At 39.3% G+C, this 22,582-nt stretch overlaps 4 protein-coding genes across 5 annotated transcripts; 1 reads left to right on the top strand and 3 right to left on the bottom strand.

Annotated features, from left to right (window-relative positions):
• Window positions 1-131: 131 nt before the first annotated feature.
• On the top strand, window positions 132-1,850 carry mb (myoglobin). Its single transcript, XM_058640915.1, has 4 exons — window positions 132-274; window positions 834-919; window positions 1,063-1,282; window positions 1,419-1,850. The coding sequence occupies exons 2-4, from the start codon at window positions 837-839 to the stop codon at window positions 1,557-1,559; spliced, it is 444 nt and encodes a 147-aa protein (XP_058496898.1). The 5' UTR covers window positions 132-274; window positions 834-836; the 3' UTR covers window positions 1,560-1,850.
• Window positions 1,851-6,675: 4,825 nt separating this feature from the next.
• On the bottom strand, window positions 6,676-10,096 carry pane1 (proliferation associated nuclear element). The gene is made up of 6 exons (XM_058640999.1): window positions 9,950-10,096; window positions 9,493-9,569; window positions 8,193-8,291; window positions 7,788-7,867; window positions 7,548-7,639; window positions 6,676-7,074 (listed from the first exon to the last, which is right to left on the bottom strand). Exons 1-6 carry the CDS (start codon window positions 10,004-10,006, stop codon window positions 6,925-6,927), a joined length of 555 nt encoding a protein of 184 aa, XP_058496982.1. The 5' UTR covers window positions 10,007-10,096; the 3' UTR covers window positions 6,676-6,924.
• Window positions 10,097-10,703: 607 nt separating this feature from the next.
• zgc:158803 (LUC7 domain-containing protein) lies at window positions 10,704-18,531 on the bottom strand. Of its 2 annotated transcripts, none has more exons than XM_058641494.1 (10): window positions 18,113-18,531; window positions 17,374-17,468; window positions 15,985-16,083; window positions 15,190-15,300; window positions 14,370-14,513; window positions 14,084-14,260; window positions 13,757-13,965; window positions 13,632-13,661; window positions 12,795-12,953; window positions 10,704-11,734 (listed from the first exon to the last, which is right to left on the bottom strand). In XM_058641494.1, exons 1-10 carry the CDS (start codon window positions 18,171-18,173, stop codon window positions 11,497-11,499), a joined length of 1,323 nt encoding a protein of 440 aa, XP_058497477.1. In that variant the 5' UTR covers window positions 18,174-18,531; the 3' UTR covers window positions 10,704-11,496. The 2 variants fall into 2 exon arrangements, with proteins under 2 accessions (XP_058497477.1, XP_058497478.1); XM_058641495.1 differs by having other exon boundaries at window positions 12,795-12,950.
• Window positions 18,532-19,880: 1,349 nt separating this feature from the next.
• On the bottom strand, window positions 19,881-22,564 carry LOC131466961 (uncharacterized). The gene is made up of 6 exons (XM_058640599.1): window positions 22,349-22,564; window positions 21,571-21,716; window positions 21,407-21,468; window positions 21,189-21,305; window positions 20,274-20,372; window positions 19,881-20,145 (listed from the first exon to the last, which is right to left on the bottom strand). The coding sequence occupies exons 1-6, from the start codon at window positions 22,466-22,468 to the stop codon at window positions 19,988-19,990; spliced, it is 702 nt and encodes a 233-aa protein (XP_058496582.1). The 5' UTR covers window positions 22,469-22,564; the 3' UTR covers window positions 19,881-19,987.
• Window positions 22,565-22,582: the final 18 nt, after the last annotated feature.

Below are 22,582 nucleotides of genomic sequence, written 5' to 3'. Positions count from 1 at the left end.
TTTTATATGAGGGTGAATGTGTGCATATGCAGGTCCTGTTGCACTTAGCCTGAGAACCTCGCCAAACAAACAAACAACAACAAAAAAGAAAAGAAAATAAAGACGCCCCAAGTGGCTACTGGTAACAGGAACGTGCAGTGAGTGAGATAGTCACATGAGAGGGCTGGAAAAAAATTTGGTGAGAGGAAATATAAAGGGTCAGCTCTTGATGTGGGGTTATTCTGGCAGAGAAGATTTTGATATCATATAACGCGGGATACTTTGCATCAGAAAGGTATTGTCTCTTTTTTTATATACAAATATTTTCATATCCATTTGTCTAGTAGGAAAAATAATGATTGATTTTATGGAGGTGGGGGGGGGACTATACACAGGGAATTTAATTGGAGTTCAGTATAATAAGACGTATATTATTGTATTTTCAGGGTGCACAAACCCTGGTGGTAAAATTAAAGAAAATATTGAGCACATAGAAAATCCATTTAATCAATTTCAAACAAGAAAATGTTTGCATGTTTAACAGCGGTGTTGCATCAGATTTCTCTGCATCAACGAGGTGAAACCTACAGAGGCCGTGTTACAGATTATGTGAGGGCAAATGAGGACATGCAATCACTTCTTTCTATGATTTGCCCTTGAGTAGAGGTGTTTGGTAGCTGGCCAGACCACGGCCATACTGGATAAATAGGATAGCACTGTTTATACAAGCCACATAAACACCATGTGATAAGTAGACCTTGCTTTTTCCCGATTGTTCCTTTTCAGAATTTGGTTCAATTATTGAAAATAAGTATTCTCTAATGTTTTTACTTGCTCTTCCTTCCTCTTCTCAGACAATGGCTGATTTTGACAAGGTTCTGTGTTGCTGGCCTGCAGTGGAGGCGGACTTCCCTGGTGTTGGGAACCTGGTTCTGACCCGGTCAGTGGCTTGGACAAAATAAGATTACTTTCCCTGAAAAGGAGTGTTTCCTGTGTTTCAATGATGTCTTTGTCCCCAGTGGCCACTACAGCCCTGGTGGTGTATGATCTGTAGTGAAGCCTCTCGTTTCCTTGTCTTTACAGTTTATTCGAACAGTACCCAGCCACCCAGGCTAAGTTCACCAAATTTGCCACCGTCCCTCATAGTGAGCTGCCCAGTAATAAGCTGGTTTCTGCCCACGGTGCAACCGTGCTAAAGAAACTTGGCGAACTGCTGAATGCCAGAGGCAGCCACGGTGATATCATCGCTGCTATGGCTGAAACCCATGCCAATACTCACAAGGTCACAATTCAAAACTTTAAGGTGAGGCTAGTGTGCAAAAAGGACTGTTTTAATTTATGTCGCATTTTATTGAATCATTTTCCATCTGTTGTATGCATATGTTGTCATCCTCCAACTGGATTTTAAATCAATTTTGAACCTTCTGTTTTCTCTACAGGACTTAACAGAAATCATTGTCAATATCATGGCGGAGAAGGCCGGACTCAATGGAGAGGGACAGGCAGCACTGCGGAGGATTATGACCATTGTTATCAACGACATGGAGGCAAACTACAAAAAAATTGGCTTCAAGGGTTAATGTCTCACAAGTCAACAAGGGGAACAAATGATAACACAAGAAACTTCCCCACAGACAAATTCTTTTTTTAGATGATTTTCTTCATGAATAAATCACTGAATACAGAATCATAGTGAATCATAATTCCACATGTTATCAGCTAAATCAGCTTCACAAATGTATGTGTCTTTGCTACTCAATTACATTCTGATATACCCTTTTGTTCTGCAACAATCACGGTTCATGGTGTTGATGGTATTGTAAGCGTTATCATCTTAAATTACCAATAAAAGTCTTTGTTGCTCAACTCTTCACATTTGTCTCGGCTCACTTTCTCCATGTATTAAACCAATCACTTCTGCAGTAAGTCAGGGTGAACTGTTCAATGTTTGACACTGGGCCATCATGTAAATACCTTGATTTACCCTCATGTTTTTATCAGGAAAGTAAAATTGCCAAAACTCATGCCCATTGCGCCACATCTTGATTATCGCATATTTCTTTGAACACATCAAAGCAAGTCTTCCCGAAACAACCCGTTATCATACCGTGATCATCTTATACCACCACTCATGTTTATGTTATGGAACAATTAGCAGAACCAGTCTTTTCTATATGGGTCACATAACTAACTTCATAGTGGCCCAGACTGTGGTTCCACCAGAAACACTGAGAAAGAACTAGAGAAACACTTTTCACTGTCCCTAAAAGATTCCTGCATAAATTCCTACAGTAGTATTCCGTTAAGGGCACTTTGAGATGTTTGTGGCTCTGCTAATATTGTGCACCTTTTTGATTGTATGCACTTGCAGTTACACCTGAGATGACAAACACATTTATTTTTAATTTAAGATAGTTACAGCTAATATTATGCACTCTTTCTTTTAAACGCACTTTGCAAATGGACAGGTATGTCCAAAATATTGAATAGTTCTTTTATTTCTGATTTTACCAAGTACCACCAGAGGAAGCTCACATACCACTGGTGGTACACGTGCCAGTTTGAGAGCCATGGACCTACAAAAGCTGCTGCCAAACCGGTTCACAACTTCTTATTAAACTCAGGATCCAGAAAACAAATTCACCTTTAGAGCCTCACATGCGTACATGCTAATTTTATTTTTAATTCATCTCTAGAATATTACATACAGTATACCCTATGCCAGGGGTGACAAACGTACGGCCCGTGGGCCAGAACCAGTGGGTCCAATCCGGCCCCCACGATGAATTCGTGAAAAATTTCACAGTATGATTAGAATCTAGTCATATTGTGAAATATTACATTTTCAGTTCCAGATACCTGTGGCCAAATGTTTTGTGCCTTTGCAAATGCTTAACTTAGATAAATTATGCTGAGGATTAAATAAATTAAGTTATTATTGGTCATGTTTTCTAAATGAAGTCAAGAACAAATGGACGTGGATGTATCGTATTTGATATGATATGATATTTTGAGACCTGAAATGTGATCCAGACTGTTAGAGTCAGACAGGCAAAGAGGGAAATCAGGTCAAGAATAAAACACTCCACCATTAAGTGCTTGGATACACACGCACACACACACACACGCACATCCCCCCCCCATGCACAAACACTCCAACAAGCAACTGCAAACAGATGCGTGCACATTCACCGAGAACTCCACTTGAACCCGTCAACCTGCAGCAATGTCACCATCAACTCGCACGTACAGACTCATTCTTTATCACATGATCCATGTGGACGTGACAGGAGACAGCAGATGGTATCTAGTCCCTGTCAAATCAGCCACATTAAAAAACTTTCCTCCTCGACTTCCTATCAAGCCCCCACCAGCCTCCACAAATGAGCCCCGCCTCTCAATCACATGAACATACTAAAGACCTACCACACCTCTCCTCTTTCTAAGTAATATGACACCATTCACTGTGAGGTTACACTATCCCTGAAAACAAAAACCTCTCATCACAGGGGGCTAGAGTCATCGACGTCTGCCCTGGATACTGTTTTATGAAAATGTATTGAAATCTGCATACACACCCAAATTGCCCCATTTCCCAAAGCTTTCCTGTGATGGAAAACTGATATCATTTTACCCTAAAGAGGAATTGTCATGGGGCTGAGCGGAGGTGGAAAGCCTTGAAGATAACGACACACTTTGGACATTTTTAATAAAACTTTTAATTCAGAGGTTAAAAAAAACCTGATTTCTCACAGATTACTGGAACAAACAAACACACACACACACACCCAAGGGTTTTATTCAATGTTATTATTCATGTAAGTGATTGTTATATTAACTTAATAGAGTTTCCAGCATCACCTTTCATGCTCAGAATCTTACAATTCCTGTTAAAACTACTGCTTCTCCAGAATCATCGCACATGCTTTGCGCTGATACTGAAACATAATGTTAGCGGCGTTGCCTTGCAGCAAAAAAAAGATTTGCACGTTTATCCCCCTTGTGTGCGGGGGAAGAACATGTGAGTACTCCGGTTTCCTTGTCAGTGCCACATATGTTGTCACTCACAGTAAAAAAAAAAAAAAAAAAATTGGTCTTAAATCAATAAACCACTGTACTTTGTTTTCAGCAAGTGTCAAGAAGGAAGTGTTTTGTTTGGCTGACTTGTCAAGTGAAAAAGCAAGGCGAACTACAGATAATGGTGTTATCACTGACACTCATACGTCCCAATGACCCTTTACTGTCCTTCCAGTTTAATTTGATGCCAAAACAGAGTTTGTCTAACTTGTATGATGGATAACAGCCAGAATGATAACCTATTAATAGTGTTGGTGTGTATTGTGTGCACGCACATGCTGACGTGACATCAGGCACAGAACCTCTGTCCATTCACCCACACCCCCCAACCCCACCACCAGTCCCAGACAACTGGGTGTACTGTGGGTCAAATTGTTTTTTTTCATGGTTTGTCCAGCAATTTAACAAAATTAACAATTTAACAAAGTTCAGGGTTTTTTTGTTTTGTTTTTTTAAAGTAGGGCAATATTTAAGCATCATCAATGTGTTACATTCAGTAGACAATCTTTAGCTCGCTGCCTGTTTGGGGAGAGAGACGGAAGAAGTGGCACATGATTTACACATTGTTTTGAGACAGCAGAGGAAATGTGTTGCAGCTCTGCAAGAAAGGACAGAAAAAAATCAATAACATTTGAACTGCACACTAGCATGCAAACAAACAGCCATTTGCAGCTGTTTGGGTTACACTTTCAAACGGCTGCCACTAACGTCACTGTTAGTGGCAGCCGTTCAGTTGCAAGTCACTGTTGCTCAGTGTTGGCCCAACACTGAGCAACAAAGCCAAATAACACATTATTTTCAGTTAATTGTATTACTGGCAGATGCAGCTATATGTGGCACTTAATTAAAAAAACTAAACAAAACAAAGAAAATATTCTCTTGTACATTATGTGCCACTGTCCCATTTAATTTAGATTATTGTCTGATTGACACGCGCTGTGCACTAAGGAAAAGAAAGTTGTAATTGTCAATACTATCATATTATAGAATTATAGTACTACTGCAATACAAATCAAATCTGCAAGTATGGTGATACACATTGGATCTTCCTCAAAACACAAACTCTCCCTTTAATGCACAAAGTTAAATATATGGAATAACAATGAACAACTAGTGCACCCTAATCTGCCTTTACTTTGATTTATTCATGAGTGTAATAACACATTTTGCCCGTGGCTTCCTCGGGTTAACACATAACACTAAATTTCAAAATGATTCCATCATAATATGTATGTATATATATATATATACATGTATATGTATAGGGCCATTAAATGTCTTTGGTATCAACTGTATTAGAGCAGTGTGTACATCTTCCACATTTCCATACACCTGTTGAGACATCCACTTAGTTTAAGAGGGTCCTTTGTTTCTACCTCTCCTCAAGAAGAAGTAGAAGAAGAAGAAGCGGTGTCTACTGAATGACTAATGGTTGTAGCTGGGGTCAGTTATCTAAATGCACCCACTTTCACTACCTCTACACCTTGCATCATTCACACACAGGTATTCTATCCTCATAATTTTTATCCCTCTTCTCTCCAGTGCATGACTCCACCTCACCAGCCTCTCTTCCACCTTTCCCCCTACTCTCACTACAGATTAAAATATCATCCGAAAACAAGATATCCACAGACAGAGACTGCTGCCTTCCCTCATCTGTCAACCTGTCCATCACCATTGCAAACAAGACGGGGCTCAGAGCTGAACCCAACTGTCTCACTGTCCTCATGCTTGTCCTGCACCACCCTCACATACTTCTCTGCCACTCCCAACTTCCTCATACAATACCCTGGTTCTCCAACCACAGCCTTCTCAGCACTCTCAAAAGAATAAGATAAAATCAAACATATAAAAGACATTTCAATAAGAAAATACAGCTTGACTCACCAAAGACAAAAACTCTTCTTGGAGATGATTGACCTTACTGAGCTTGGGTATTGTGTATGTGAATCCTATATTACGTGTAGAGTTTTTGTTAATAGCGGGAACTATGTCTGTATTTGTGTGATACAATTTGTGTATCTACACAGTTTAAAACATGTTCTGCAGTGGCATAAACTTCAATGTCTGCATTTGTGTTGTTTTATTATGTTAAAAGTGTTCTTATACATTGTTTTTTTTTAATATATTTAATTGTTTCTATAAACTGATCTTGAGGGTCAGGAAAGGCACCTCTAAATAAAATGTATTCTTCTTATTATCATTGATAATAATGATAATAAGAATAATAACATCACACATCATTTTGTTTTCATTTAATCTCAATTACACAAAGATATCACACCAAGATTAAAATCTCTTTTACAAGTAAGGCCTAATCTAGATAGGGCCGGTGACAAAAACAGATCAGAAGACGACAGTTATGAAGACCAAAGCACCAGGTCTAATAATTAGGCACCTGTGCAACTATATAAAAAGGAGCCACGTCTCGCAATAAGTACTTCCTCTTTTGTACGTTAAAAAGCAAGGCACTCCGGTCATCAAGACCACTGTTCAGGATGAGGTGTGCACAAAATGACAGACGCAACCACCGGCCAATATAGATTTTGCCTGCCTTTGTTCGATTACAGTCTCCCAAAATGCACGTGAGCAAGCATCAGTGGACACAATACCAGGAAATCAAAGCAGTTATTTTTATTACTTAGAAATGACATCTCCAGATGTTGTCCGTCGTCTTCATGTTTCTTTTATGCTAATATGCACAAGCAGCAATGTTAGTTCAATGTGTTGCAGCAGCGAACGTGCAAAGAAGAAAAATTTATAATACAATGAATAACAGAAGAGTGACATTTAACCACTGCAAAAATAAATAAACTGTACATGTGACCAAGTCAGGGACAGATCACTTCAAATAAACCGTTACACAAACTAATCAAAGCTCGGCTGGTCGATATCCAGGGGCACTGTGCATCGAGTCAGATTGGACAGGTAGAGAGGAGTTGCCATGGGAACGAGCCCGGCTGCCACCTTCAAGATGGTCAGCAGCCTCTCTGTAGCATTGGCCACACCATCTGGTGTCTGGAGAGGAGGAACGTGACACAAAGATGCCTTTAAATGAGACAGAATATGCACTGCAGAGACATTATCCCTTTGACTTCAAACACTGAGCTACAACATCGAAATAAAAAGCCTTCTGTGGTTTTAAGGTATTTTAACACCGCACAGAAAGCAATTTAAGACCTGTTTCATGGATTACAGAAAACCATTGTGGATGATTTAGTCAATACTTATTTTCGTCAGTACATTCCATATAAATGTTCCCTGTGTTTTCTGTTTACAGCCCTTGTAAAAAAACAAAACAAACAATCTATCTTGAGGAAACTCAACCCAATGTTTGTGAAGACTTGTTAAGACAGCCCGCGCTCACTGCACAATGTAAAAAATCTAGAGCCTACCCTCAACACACATTTCCCTGCTGTACGTGGTTGTCCCTGAAATGACAACTTAAATTTAAACCATCCTCTGTGTTTGTGACTAAATGTGTTACAAACCTGATCCTCAGCGAACAGGAGTGGGCAATGCAGTGAAGCGGCCAGCTTTCTGACAGCGTCCAGCCGCTCTGTGGGGACTGAAGCATTACGAGCTACAGAGTGAGAGAGAGTGAGAGAGGAGAGGCTGAACTAAGACAAGGTCATTTCCCCAAAAATTTAAAGTAAAATGGTATCAAATTGTGGAATAGTATTGATCTTGAACAACATTTAATTATTTTGCTCATCCCTTTCACAACATACCATTAGTGGCCATGAAGCAGACTTTTCCAAGGAAATATCCAGGGTCCAAATATTTTAGGGAAGCGTCTGTTGACTGGAAACTATGGCAAATCAAAAATAATACATGTCTCAGAACGCTTTAGTACTTTATTCATACATAAGAGTAAAACCACTCACAACAGCATGCTGTAAAAATCACCAGTTTAAAATCTGTGTTGACAGCAACATGAATATAGTTGAAATTCTCTAATGATTAAATCACAGAAGGGAACAAGTTTACACAAATATTGGTTGTTTAAGAGAAGAAGAAATTTGCGAGGTACAAAACGAGAGCTGCAGCAGGTCTGGAAAACTTGGACATAGAGCAGGTATTTCACCTCGTGTGTCCATGTGGTTAAAATGTTTCAGAAAGGACAGCAGAGGTACCTGAGCTCTGAGGTCAGATTTATTATGAATACCACCAGGTCTATTCTTGGACGACTCTCCTCATTCTCCACGGGCAGAGGCAGACTCTTGGCCAGTCTCCTGGTTGGAAAAGTAAATGTGCGTGTTGTCAGGTTGTACAGTGTCAACGATTTATAGCGAGCAGACAATTGACAATTTATTAAATGTTTATAGCAATTGTGACTTGAACATTTTCCATCATCTGGAAACTGGTAATTATTGTAACTCAGATAAACAATGAACAAAATAATGGTATGAAGATAAGCCCTCTCTTTTTATTTTCCAACATATTCTTACTGATGGAAATCTAAAGAACATTTGTTAAGCAACGCTTTGATGATCACAATAAATTGTTAAGCAACACTTTGATGATCACAATAATTGTTTTCCAAGTAAAAGTGGTGCATAAAATGACAGAGAGGCAACAGTCACTCAATTTAACACAGAAGACCCTCTCTGAACGCACAAAACATCTTTGGGTGCCCATCTTGAAGCAGATGGGCACCCACAGCAGCAGATCACACTAGGTGCCACTTTATTAACTGTCCTGTTTATCTGAAAACAGGACAGTTAATAAAGTATTCATATAGCATTCATACTTTACTTGAACGCTTTGTTTTGTCCAAATTGTGCTTGTGCTCTGAATTTCAGAGGGAAATTTTGTGTTTTTTAGTCATTCATAAAAAATATATAATATAATAATATATTAGGGGTGGGGGGAGGAAAAAAATCGATAGATGTACAGTGACTTTTTTTATTTTATTTTTTTAAATAGTCTGCTCCTCCAGAATCGGGATACTTGACATTTATGCTGTGTCATGTTTTCAGAGGCTGTATACATTTTGGCCCAGCATTTTATTTCCTTAGATTAGTAGTTCAGTAAACACTGAGCAACAAAGCTAAATAACACCTTATTTTCAATTAATTTTATTACTGGCAGATGCAGCTATATGTGGCACTTAACAAAACAAAGAAAATATTCTCTTGTACATTATGTGCCACTGTCCCCTTTAATTTAGATTATTGTCTGATTGACATGCGCTGTGCACTAAGGAAAAGAATGTTGTAATTGTCAATACTATCATATTATAGAATTATAGTACTAGTGCAATACAAATCAAATCTGCAAGTATGGTGATACAATTACTGAATCATGATGACAGCCTGCTGTCCCAGGCCTGGCATTTATACATAAACAAAACAGTCACAAATGGTCTCTAGCTGTGCTTAAGGACAAGGATTTTTCCTGGTTGACACAGTTGACCTCAGGACACAAACTCACACATTGACAGTGAAATCCGTCTCGTCCACCAGAGCGTCTGCTAAACTCTGCTGAAACTCCTCGTCACTCTCCACCAGCTCAGGGGGAAAAACATGATAAACAACAACAAAAACACACCAAACCATTCAATTATGCACACCATTTTGCACTCGCCACAACTTTATGTACATTCTCCTGCCCTGTGGATTATTTAGCATTCTGTCTTTGGAATTGTCCTGTATTTGGACGAGTATATGTTTTTCTCCTACGTACAAACAATATCTACGTGTGCAGGATAAAGAATAAGAGTTGCTCACTTTACTAGGTTCTCAGCTATGCGTTTTCTTCCGACAGTTAGCGGAACGAGTCGCTCGAGTTCAACGTAAACTCGCCGGTCTTCTCGACCATAACAGGTCTGACAATGTTTTCACAGAGCGGTTGTGTTTCACAGTAAAACGATAATGAAGCAGACACTCACCAGGATGTTGGCTGAGTTTAAACAAGGTAGTTTACTGAAGGGTTTCAGTAAAGACATCCTGACTTTACCAAAACAAACCAAAGCGGTTCATACAGAAAATGACAGACACCGACTCGCGCCTCTTTTACGAACGTGCGTCTGACGTCACGGCGTTTTCTTCTCATTGACGGACGGTGAGCTGCTGCCACCTACAGGAAGCCGGGTGTACCGCACCTGTTTGCGGTTCAGTTCTTGTGCAACTTTCATCAAATTAGATACGTCTAAGAACAAGTTCCACTTTTTAATCGTACTTTCGTGACCTTTTTCATACACAAGGTTTTGATTACAGTGGTATTGGTTACTTTTCTAAGACTGAAATGCATTAGGTCAGTGGCAGATGAGAACTGATTAGTAGGACAGATATAATTCACAAGGCAGCTAATCATAAACCTACACTAAATCATAATTTGGGTTTGATTTGGACAAAAATAAATAACTTTTAAATGTAGAAAGTGTAGAAAGTGTAGAATATTCTACACTTTCTACATTCTGATGCAATCAAATAGTCTATGATTCTGCTACAATGTTCAGTCTAGAATGGAGATTCACCAGCACAATCACAAGAGACCAATACAACAGTTTTGGATAATAATAAGTGTGCATAATAAGTTGATCCCCAAATGCATATTTACATACCACTGTAGGCTAATGAATAGACTTAACTACTATTGTGAATTAACAGAAGCTTAAGATTGGCAGAAATCTGGACAAAACATTGTTTGAATTATAGCAGAGCATTTTATTCACTATGATGGCACAGCAAAGTAAATCCCTCCTGTGAATGAAGGTTGTATTATCAACAAGAAGAAGACAAGTCCCTGGAGCTTTGGCTGTCAGTATGTAAATATTCACATTATACATTTGCCTTCACATGTGAAAAAGAAGGGAGTTTATTTTGAAATAACAGCCTATTTGCAATGTCTTATCGAGGATGTGAATCTAATTTACCAAATGAGATTGTTGTGGCTTTAAGGCAGTGAATATAACAAACATCATAAATGCCTTCCATCAGTAACAGCTCATTTCAGTCCTGTGTAAATTAATCAACAGCGACTGAAACCAACGGGACAGAAAATACAGTAAAAACATGAAAGATTTAACTAATGGTAAAAAAAAAATAACAGCACTTCATGTGAAGAAAATAAAAAGACTTTTAAGTGCGATTTCTGTCACATCTCTCATCACTGTCATCTTAACAAGATCGACAATATGCCATAAAGATATGACTGTACTGTTTTAAGCACACTTAAGTCTCACAATTCAGAGATTTATAAAAGTTGGTATGTTTTCTTTGACTGCCACCAATTAAGCTATTCCCTCGTCTCCTTGTTCAGTTTCCACTAGTCACTGCTGCTCTAATGTACATTTTTCATTTTGAGCACATACACAAAGCTTATCCCATCCCAAACCCACAAACATACGCACACTCACACCCACAGCCGTACCAATATGATCCTGTTTCTGAACAATATATGCAAATCAAAGACTTCAGAGGCATCCCCTCCTGCTTATATCTCCCCAGACTCTCTCTCTTCTGAGCTGGACTGTCGGTCCCGCTCAAATGACAGGGAGCGTTCTCGTTCCTTGCCCCTGGCCGTGTCTGGGAAGTTGGACCTCCCCCTGTCTTCCCAGTCTCCATACTCCGCCTTGTCATCACGCAATCCCTCTCCTGCCCCCTCTCTGCATCGCTCTTGGGACTCAGAGGGCTCTCGCTCTTGAGTGTTTGATGATCTATCTCTGGAAGACCTGTGGGGGGAAAAAAAAACAAACAATTCATAATTTCTGCTTAAACAGTTTAAGACTTAGACATTAAAGAAAAGTGCCCTAAGTCTGAGTCGCAGGTGAACAATAGGACTGTCAGATTTAAGGACTGCTCATTCTGTTAACCAATTAGGTAGAAAAGTTAAATATACTACCATATGTGTGTTTGTTTAAGTGTGTTCATCATTTATTTTTCATAGCCTTAGAATAAGTATTTTACTCACATCTGTAATATAAAAAAATGGCTGGAAAATAGAGAGCAAAGTCTGGGGAAGATACTTTGCTGCATACACAGAATGTCAAGTCCGACTCCAGTTGGACGAAGCATATGCACGCAGGAGTAATCGGACTATGAATCACATTGTCCAGGATGTTAGTCCAACTATGGCCAGCTGGATTTTAGGCAGACTAACCTGTTTACATAACATTAAGAAAACCAAATTATTGTCCTAATCCGATTAAAATGGGACTTTTCATATGTAGAACGCATTGGTTCACTTTCACGCTGCATTTCTGTAAGTGGACCAAAGTACCTGGACAATGTCACGCAGATACGACAGCTGCTCGTTTAGGGCTGTATTAAATTAAAAATAAATGAGTAGGAGATAATTCTGCTCATCGAAAATTCATCCCCCTTCAGCTGACTTGTTCACCATAAAAACAAAGGAGCAACATTAAAATGATGCAGTATTGGGGTTTCTGTTTTTACTTTCATTTTGTGTTTTCACAAGTAGCTGCCTAGTATAAGCAGTAGGTGAGGCAGCGAGCTATCCCCACTCCATCTCTTTGATTCTTTGGATAGTCCGTTTGCATTTGACACCGTAAGCGAACCGAGACCCACGTTTTAAGCTTGTTTGGTCCGCACCAGAGCTCAGATGAACTTTCACACCTACCTGGCCTATTCTGGCAAACTCTGGTCCGTTTTAAAGCGGGTCAAACAGCTCTGGAGTGAAACTGCCCCAAGTTACCCTTTAAGGAGGTGCACCATCTCACAGCAATAATCCTAATGATGCTGTGTGCAGGTTTCACTGATAAAAAACCTCACCTCTTCCTTTTGTGTCTGTGAGAGTGGGAGCGTGAGCGGTGTCTGTCCTTGTGTCGATGTTTCCTCTCTCTCTCTCTATCCCGTTCTCCACCTTCTTCTCTGGAACGGGAGGAAGGGTGGTGTCTCGAGTGATGGGAAGACGAATTACCTCCGTCCCTACTTAAATAATTACAAACATTTTCAGTGGGGGAAAAAAACAGGAGATTACAATTTAAAGCTGGGGAAGTGATACATATTCTTCCTCAGTGACGAAATATTTGCCATTAAGAAGCTAACATCATATATTTTTCCACACATTGTCAATACCCTCAAAAGCATAATTTACATCATCATAGGTGATTGGTTAAGAAATCATTCAAACATTCCATCAGCCTTCTTTCAAATAAATTCTGTTTAATATATGTAAATAACTTATAACTTTTTGAGTTATAGTTCTCACTAGGGCTGCAACGATATATCGATTATTATTCAATTACTAAATTAAACGTCATGGTAATAATTCAAACAAGTTCTCTGAGTCTTCAGCTTCTTAAATGTGAGTAATTTCTGGTTTCTTTGCACTATATAACAATGCGATCACTAAAATTTACATTTTAGAACATCACCATTTCAAGATTTGGGAAAAACTGATTTTTGTGGATCTAACAAGTAATAAGTAAAAAATCAGCCAATCAATCGATGATTAAAATAATCAAGAACCACAGGGAGAGTAGATCTGCCGGTGGCTCTAAGAGTATGATATACATGAATATCAATATAACAATATTGTCTCGTTTTTTAAGACGCCCAGCCCAACTAACCAATAAAACAAAATGTGTACACAGATGTCAGACATACCTGTAACGGTCTCCACTTCTTGACCTTGACCTGCAACAAAAACAGAAATAAGAAAGTTTAAGCTTTCAAACGACACATAACTAACACGGCAATATACACTATGAGAGAATGAAAAACGTTCTTACCTCCTACGCTCCCTCTCCCTATCTCTATCTCTGTCCCACTCTCGCTCTCTGTCCTGATCTCGCTCCCTGTCCTGATCTCGCTCCCTGTCCTGATCTCGCTCCCTGTCCTGATCTCGCTCCATGTCCCACTGTCGCTCTCGATTAAATTCTTTCTCACGTTCCTCTCGTCTTCTCAATCGCATTCTTTCTTGTTTTTCTAGAACTGCTTTCTGGAAAAAACAAAAACAAAACACAAATAACACATTTATGACAAATGGACATGTGTCACAGTGCTTACCGGTCAATAATGTAACAACTGCTGTGTAACAGCTGAAAGGCAACCCTTACCCTCAGCTTTTCAAGCTTCTCGCGGATTTCAATGAAGCCGAGGTGCAGTTTGCCCCCAAAGTGGTCAGCAAGGCGTCGATCGTTGTCGTGTAGACCCAAGTAAGCAGAGCACACCTCACACACCCGAAGTTTTTGTTGTTGGAAGCTGGATGCTGGCATGGAATTTCTATACACGTCCTGCAGAAACAAAGGTGTGAGTGTAAAGACGCAAGTGGAGAAGTAACTATTTCAATTTTTATTTCATGACTAACACAATATTCCGGTCACAAAAAATGTAATTTCAGACCTCCGCTTCTTTCTTTAAGGCCCGGGTCTTCTCCACCATTTCCAGCACCTGCTGGGCTTCATCTACGTTCCCCTCACCGCCGAGCTGCTCTGCCCGGGCCAGTAGCTTTCCAATCTCTTCATTCAACTCATGGACACGTTCGGCCTTTTCATGGCAGAGACAAACATTGAGAAATAAGTTTTCAAAATATTACACCGGAGTATTAAGATGTAAATAAATCATTTCACAGAGTTGTGTTTTTGTTGTTTTTTTGTGGACTTGATGGTGGCCAGATGGAGAGTGAGTCTGTCTTAAGTGAGTCATCCAGAGTCAATCAGCCTTTTAAGTGTTTGGTTAGTCAAGTTTGAACACACAGGGTTTTCTGAAGGCTGGTGTAAAGTGTCCTGTTGCAACGAAGGACACACACACATGATGAGTGTACATGAGCTCTCAGCGCCACCTAAAGTCTTTACTGCAGAAATGAACCTTCTTGTCAAACAGTTAAGAATTATGTCACAGATTTAACAGATTAATGTGCTAAAAAAATGTGAAATGTCAGGAATCCGCTGACCAGTGGCCATAAACAATTGAACTGAAGTTTTAACTAGCCAAATGAAACTGTCCCATGGCTCAAGTCTGTTCACAGTCGGTCTGACCAACGTTACTTTGTATTACACATAGTACACCCCGTCAAGTAATATTTTTGCTTACTTCATGTGTGAGGCCATGTGTATACATATTTTAAGGATTATGGTCCATAATTATATCTATACTGTGTGTATGAATTTTCTAATTAATATGGACGATAATCAAAAACTGAAAAAACAGTGAGGTTTTTCACCTTTGCAGCCACTTCAGCACTGATCTCATCCTGTGTTTCAGCGAGTCGTTTCTTGGCCATCTCGGTTCTGCGGTCACAGTCGGCAATGAAGGACTGAAGGTGTTCAGCAGCCTGAAAAAAATTATCAAAAGGATTTTACTATGAGAAAAATACAAAAGTATTGCTTGTAAAATATTTATTATGTCAAACAATATGTTTTAACCACAAAATAAAATCGAATTTGAATACTTAATTTTCATTCTTTCTCTCAGCAAAACTTTCTAAAATAACACATTCGCTTTAATACTATAAGGGGTTCTTAAATTGTCATGGCTATGATGTCCAGCTCTAATATCTGTTTCCCTCAGACACACAGCAACACCATCCTTTCATTCTCATCCCAATCATTCTTAAACTTATTATACAGTCACTTACAACAGCACTGCCAAACTTTGATAAGCCTGATGAGTAGCAAAAACACAAAAAAAACAGGTGTGCCTGGAATTTTAGTTCAGAAATAAACTTTCATTTTATAGCTGAATACTGTTGTTTAGCACACAGAGCTTCACAATTTACATGCAAAATTTGACTTATGCAGGAAAAACTACACAAGAGAGATTAATCGGATGTAATGCGCTTTATATCATCAATTCCCCATTATCAGCTATTGTGACATGAATCATCAGGAGGGCGCAAGTATGATTGTGATGGACATCCACCAACATTAAGAATTTAACTTTACACCACAGAGACAGCCTAGCTTTCAAAGTGATTATCAGAAACAGTCTAAGAGCGACTGCACTCTGAGGCACTCACATCAAGTTCAAAAAAGTACTCCTGCTCCTTGGAGGCAATCTCGTAGTCTGCTCGGAGGGCCAGGTCATGGACTTTTATACACTCCCCCAGGTCCATTCTCTGCACAAATCAGACAGACATGAATGTATTAGGTTTCATTTTCTCATCCATCTTATGATCTGTTGTCCTGATAAATGAATGATGTTAAAAATGTAGTATTTAGACAGTTACACATCTATCAGTCTGCTCTGTATTCCAGCCCACTGAAATACTGGTGGCATGGTACAGTACCAGTAAACCTAGACTTGAATATATTACAGAAGTAAAAAAACAATTAAAGTTTAGTAACATTCCTAGAGACCGGTACCATCTGCCTTTTTTTCAGTTTTAAGTGCTTTTTGCCTTCCATTTGAGCTGATCACATTATAACATTTGGATGGGAGGAAGATGGCCAGAAGTTAACTTAAACATTTTGTAGCCTTGTCTATTTACAATCACTGGCCTTGCTATGTGGTCCTGAATAGGGATGGAACAATTTAATCTTGGATTGCCATAAAAAAACACTTGCAACAAGTTGATTGTGTTGGAATTTCGTGTAATTATTATGATGGGTTTAATGATTACTATTTCACAAGTGACTTTAGAACACTGTTTGAAGTGACACATTCCAGGAAACCATGATTTATAATGACCTTATTTAAGAATCTTGTTTGTTTCTCACCTTAGTCTTTGTTAACAGAACGATACAACGATATTAAATTGCGCCCAATCCACCCATCATCTAAAAACAGGTACTATCAGACCTGACAAAGGGAATATTCAAACAGCTCTTAAATGTTTTGAGTAGTTCTTAAATCTTTGTGTGGGCAATTTTCTTTTTTTTTCTCAGTCACGTTACCCTGTTTGCTGGTATCTCACTTTACTAGCACAACGTTGCTGCTGCCTTTATCTGTCTCGACATAAACGCTATAATTGAGAATTGCAGAGATAGTGAAGTAAAGTAATGTGAAGCTGATAAGTGTAAACACTGTGTGAACTAATTTGAATGCCATGTGTTTATATATAAACATTATGAACTACAATTTTGCATAATAAATCACATGTGCATAAAATATATGTATTAAATAAGGATGGGGCATCTCTTAATGTAGCTTTCTCTGCCATTCCATTATTCGCAGCACCCAATGAGTGAAACTGGCAGGGACTGTTTACTTTTTAAAATATCAGTATTTGCCCTGGCATATCAATTATTGTATTGCACAAGGAAGAACGACAGTATATATCCAAATCGATATTTTGACCCACACCTACTACTAATACTCAACAATCAGAAAAGACAAGGCATCCTTATTGAATGATATATGGTGCTCGCTCTGTGTGTAAAGACATAAATGTAATTAAGATACTCACGGTGCCTGACAGGATGTCATGAGGACATGAATCCAAAAGATGACTCTTACAAACCCTCTCATCTGAGAATTTAATTCTCTGCCGCATGGAGTCCCCTGCAAAAACAAACCCAGGACAGCAAACACATGAATGATCATCATAACCAGAGCCAGACTACAGTCATCAGTTTGAATATTTACATAGATTCTCACTGATCCGTGAATTGTGACAGTGGCTACTGATCCTATGATCATTACAAACTAGTATTTATATCATTTATTCCAACAAAATGACAATAAATACAGTAAAACCTTTGATGAATCGTGGCACCCTCTACTACAATAGACCAAGATCTTGTAAAAGATATACATAAACCACTACATTACAAGTAATGGGACCACACTACCCTACATGACCTTACCTATCAAGCTTAAAGTTAGCTACTAGGATAGAACTCTGGTAAAAGTGACATCATCTGGTAAAGAGAAATTACGCCACTAAGTCCAGGACCAAGTTTAATGCTAACATGTTAGCATGATAGGCTTGTAGCTGTTCCTCGCATCTAAACTTGCCGAGTCAACTTTAAGACAACAGGTAGCTAACCGGCTGGCTAGCCTCATGCGAGCTAGCTCGGCTACATATGAAGCATGCCTGCCTGTCACTGTGTGGCAGACTGCTAAGTTCGCTGTGGCTAACGCTAGTAGCAACAACTCAAACTCCTGCCCCAGTTCTAGCTGTGCTCACGGGCAGCCGAGCTCACCGTCTCTCCCTGTCCCCATGAGCTGGTCCAGCATGGCTCGCATTTGCGCCTGGGCCGACATGTTTAAGCGTTCAGCTGACAAACGCCGTGTGTGGGTCACTCCACTCCTCGCCAGCCAGCTGTGGGCTTCACACACATGCAACCTCCTCGCCAACTGCAGGCCCCGGCCGCGGATCCACTAGCAGCACTACCGCGGACAACTTTTCCCACAAGGAGAAATAAACCCGCGGGTCCTGCGAAAGCAGCGAGCTGGATGTGTGGCAGGTCAAATAGTTTCTGTGCTCTAACAACACTTGAGTAGCGGCTGGGTGTGACTTAGAAACGATGGACGGCTCCAGGACGGTCGAGCAAGTCTGTTTGAAAACTGCCGGAGACCACTGCAGTCAAATATTAAAGCCTGCCTCCTCTACGAAAAACATCGTCGTTGTTTTGTGTTGTGTGTCTAAACGGAGTGTTACGGTAAAAACACGTCAGATCCGATTTCACAATAAAAGCAACGTTCATTAATCATCACAAATTAACTCACGATTCAATATCACATAAGAAATATTACCTTTAATATATATGTATATATGTATATATATATATATATATATATATATATATATATATATGTGTATATTATATATTATATTATATAGTATATTATATTTTACTGGGTGAACTCTGGGTGTAATCCAGAATAAATTGATATTGCTTTGTAACCCAACATGTTCTTTTATTGTATTTTCATTTAAATATATATGAAACTGAATTATGTTCCACACGAATGCTTCTCACCTGACCTGTGACGATGACCCTGTCTGTTGTTCTGTCTTAGTTTATTATTATAATAATAACTATTATAATAATAATAATAATAACAATAATAATAATAATAATAATAATAATAATAATAATAATAATAGTAATAATAATAATAATGATAATAATAATAAGAAGAATCATGATAATGATAATAACGATTATAATAATAATAAATGTAATTTAATTGACTTTGAATGTGACATGGTTGTTGGTGCCACCTTGGTGAGTATTTCAGAAACCTGGTATATTCTGGGGTTCTCAGTATATGCACAACCAAATCAAGGTTGGTCTCGGAGAGACTCGGAGAGAATACCTTGTTGAAGCCAGAGATCAGAGAATGGCCAGACTGGTTCTTGGTGATAGAACTGCAATATGAACTAAAATAACTTCTCCTTACAAGTAACCAAAGAATGTAACAAAAGACCACACTTTACTGGGTGTCACGCGTACCTTATCAACAATGGCCGTTGAGTGTATTCTTCGTTTTCGTGGTTTATTTTGAAATCCGGAAGAAGGTCAGCTCGCTCTGGGCCGTGTTAGTGCACGTGTCATAAAGCTCATAATAAAGGGGAACAGTAAATTTTGAGCGGTTGGTTCAACCACCGCGGAAATGCGAATGGCGGCTGCCGGCTGGTTTGACTGCAGTTCTGTGACTGAACATTGACCGGACAATAGTTGAGCCTATTAAATGACACCGGAATAAGTGGCCAGTGCTGTTGTGACAAAGTCTCTGTAACCATTGTAACCATTCATTTAGTTTGCAAGTTTATTGCTCGTCCTTTTTCTTCCGTCTTTCTACTTCCCCTACGTGCACGTGCTCGTCCCCGCGGTGCGCGCGCAAATACATCCGGAACGCTATTACAACTCTAAACAACCGAGGAGCTTAAACAAAAGACCAGCCACTATTCTTTATTAAATACAATTAATATATAAAATAGGATATACAGATGCCAGACCATACTCCAGAGATAGATAGGTGTCTTTATTGTCTTCACACAGACATGACACAGTCCTTATGTAAGCATGTTATTACACATTGTCGATGTTGTTAATTTCATTTTAATCCAGTTATGCAGAGGTGAACAGACTGGCAAGTTTATCCAGCGCACTCCCAATGCCCAGAATCGTTTCCATCAGATCTGAGACTTGAGGATCCATGTTTCCCATGTGACTGGTTAGATCCACGGTCTCAGTTTCCTGAGAGGAAGACTCATCTGGGCACAACCCTGTGATGCGGGAAACGTTTATTTATTTTTCCAAGGGTACAGGTAGTTCAACAGTCACATTCATGTTTAAAAACATTAAGCAATGAAGATCAGCTCACTCATAAACTCGGTGGGTATACTCAAATTACCTGTATCTGTCACCAGGATAGCAGGTGGTGGCAAATTCAGACATTCAACCTGCTTCTTGAATTCTTGCAGCTCAGCAGTGGACACATTAGTTCTCTTGCCTGATGGACAAATCATGTGCAAAGAAGTTATATACAGAAGTGAAACAGTGCAAATGCAATGCAATGCAACCTTGAGCGTTTATGTTGCAGGGTGATCACTTAGGTGATCCACTGACTTTTCTTCTCATCAGTGTCTGCATGGTAACATATAAAAACATCTCTGTAATTAAAGGAATACTTGCATTTAGCTTTGTATTACTAGAATAGGTTGTAGTAGTATTTTTGGTCCGAGGTTTGAAACTGCAACGCTAATTCCACACTTTTTAGACCCACTCATAGGGGGACGGGACCTCATTCCCAGAATGTAAACAGTGTCTGCCATCTTTGCTAACAGGGGAACTCTATAAAACTCTCTAAATTGACCTAGTGTTTGGATCCTTTACTGAAGTAAAAGTAGCAGTACATTAAATTTGTCCAACAATAAAATGTGAACATTTAGAAAACTGCACCTGAAGTTTAAAAAGTAGATAGAACTACAAACATATTGGGGTAAATCTCATAATGTGTGACATTTTGTATGAGATTATTAGATTATGACACAATGTAATTAGCATTATAGAGTTTCATAAATCACATGGCCTCAAAGGATTAAAAAAACATATAAAATAAAGAGTATGCTTGATTTAAAGCCAGCGGAGTAAAGTTAGTTACTAGTTAGTTCTGTTACATCTGTGTGTGTATTTGGACAACACTAATGTCATTGTTCGATTCATGGGATTTTTTCATCACATTGCTGAAGCACCTTGATCCATCAGGACTTTATTTTACCGAAATGGTCATAAGTGAGGTTTTATCAGTCTGTGTGTTTAGTCTTACTGAGGAGCTGTAGACCCCTATATTGCCTTCCAAAAATGAAGCTGTATTTTATGTGAAAAACGAGGCAGTCGGCACAGCCAGATTTCAGCACTTCAGCTGATGCAGGGTAAGGTTGCACTGGGGAGACATTCACATACATGCACATGTGTTAGCAAATAAACAAAGTGGACAAAGATCTGTTTGTGCAGGCACTTGATCACCAGTACAGTATTACTCACCCATGGAAAAAGTGTTGTTTTCCAAGGTCAGATTAGTTCTGACAGCGAAGCATTGGCCAAACCTTTCACAAATATAGAGTTAAGTGGAAATGGCTCAATATAGTTTTGGCAAAAACCTTAACAAGACATCATGACACAAATCTTAAATGTGGGGTTAAGATTACATCTTTAGTGATTGATAATGATGGATGGCATCAATCTCATTAGCAGCAGTCATTTTGCCCCAGACAGTTTCCACAAGCATGTTAGTGAGCAGTTTGGATCCAGTGAAGTTTGTGCTTTCTGCTAGGTAGATCCATTTGCCCAGCAGCTGAAACAAATAACATCTATCTCACTAGTGCAAAGGGACATTTTACATTAATGGATTTCGATGAAAACTTCAGTGTTTTATTTTGATTTGGTTTTGTTTGCAGTGTGGTTGTATGAAGTATTGACACATTATCAATAATATTACATCGCTGAGCTTTACTCTTGCTACTCTCACTAATAACATGGCTCATCGAATGAAATCTACGGCTGCTTAAGTCGACAATATCATAAGAATAAATTCAGTCAGACCACCTTTTCTGGCTGGCAACATGTAAACTGCTCACTTCCCTGCACCAAAGTCCAAAGAGAAAATCCGCCCTTTTAAATCATGGGTCTTCACAGAACAATCAATTGTGTTGTTTTGCGTCTTTCACGTTTCAGTCTTTGAAATCCTTTGTCGGGATTTATCTCAATGACACAAACTTACCAAGTGAGGGAGCAGTAGACCAGCAGTTCTCGTGTCCCTGTAATTGCAGATTTTCTCTTTGGACTTTGGTGTTGTCAGCAGCACACTCTGTGTTGTCAGCGTTGATAATGTAGCACAACCTCAGACAACCCCACTCCAAGCAACCTCAACTATTCCTTTGATGAAACAGATAAATATGCAGAAAGGTGGAGTGTGAGAGTCTGCACCTGCTCTCTGTCCTGGATTTTAACAGGCTGGATCAGACTCTCACAGTCTGTCACAGGAGCCGACTGTCCCACAGAGAGGAAACTGAGCACAGCCGCGGCAACATACACGACCCCCGTCATGGCTCTGCTCACACCACGATCCTGAATCTGTTTGTCTGCGTATGTCACTGATCACACTTTAAAGCTGACCGTTGTCTTGTTCAGACTCCAGTGGGCACATTTACTTTTAGAGGC

This window comes from Solea solea, chromosome 10 (genome assembly GCF_958295425.1).
Source record: "Solea solea chromosome 10, fSolSol10.1, whole genome shotgun sequence".
Taxonomy (NCBI): Eukaryota; Metazoa; Chordata; class Actinopteri; order Pleuronectiformes; family Soleidae; genus Solea; species Solea solea.
This window is presented reverse-complemented; position numbering and strand designations above follow the sequence as displayed.

Excerpts from the sequence above, each read along its gene's own strand:
- mb (XM_058640915.1), top strand. The coding sequence starts at position 837 with ATGGCTGATTTTGACAAGGTTCTGTGTTGCTGGCCTGCAGTGGAGGCG. Across the intron at positions 920-1,062 it reads GGGAACCTGGTTCTGACCCG|TTTATTCGAACAGTACCCAG; the intron begins GTCAGTGGCTTG and ends TTGTCTTTACAG. Across the intron at positions 1,283-1,418 it reads TCACAATTCAAAACTTTAAG|GACTTAACAGAAATCATTGT; the intron begins GTGAGGCTAGTG and ends TTTTCTCTACAG.
- pane1 (XM_058640999.1), bottom strand. The coding sequence starts at position 10,006 with ATGTCTTTACTGAAACCCTTCAGTAAACTACCTTGTTTAAACTCAGCC. Across the intron at positions 8,292-9,492 it reads ACGGATTTCACTGTCAATGT|GAGACTGGCCAAGAGTCTGC; the intron begins GTGAGTTTGTGT and ends TTTTCCAACCAG. Across the intron at positions 7,075-7,547 it reads TCCTGTTCGCTGAGGATCAG|ACACCAGATGGTGTGGCCAA; the intron begins GTTTGTAACACA and ends CCTCCTCTCCAG.
- zgc:158803 (XM_058641494.1), bottom strand. The coding sequence starts at position 18,173 with ATGTCGGCCCAGGCGCAAATGCGAGCCATGCTGGACCAGCTCATGGGG. Across the intron at positions 14,261-14,369 it reads CCTTAAAGAAAGAAGCGGAG|GACGTGTATAGAAATTCCAT; the intron begins GTCTGAAATTAC and ends TTGTTTCTGCAG. Across the intron at positions 12,954-13,631 it reads AGAAGTGGAGACCGTTACAG|TAGGGACGGAGGTAATTCGT; the intron begins GTATGTCTGACA and ends TAATTATTTAAG.
- LOC131466961 (XM_058640599.1), bottom strand. The coding sequence starts at position 22,468 with ATGACGGGGGTCGTGTATGTTGCCGCGGCTGTGCTCAGTTTCCTCTCT. Across the intron at positions 21,469-21,570 it reads CATTATCAATCACTAAAGAT|GTTTGGCCAATGCTTCGCTG; the intron begins GTAATCTTAACC and ends TATTTGTGAAAG. Across the intron at positions 21,306-21,406 it reads AAACAACACTTTTTCCATGG|TGCAACCTTACCCTGCATCA; the intron begins GTGAGTAATACT and ends ATGTCTCCCCAG.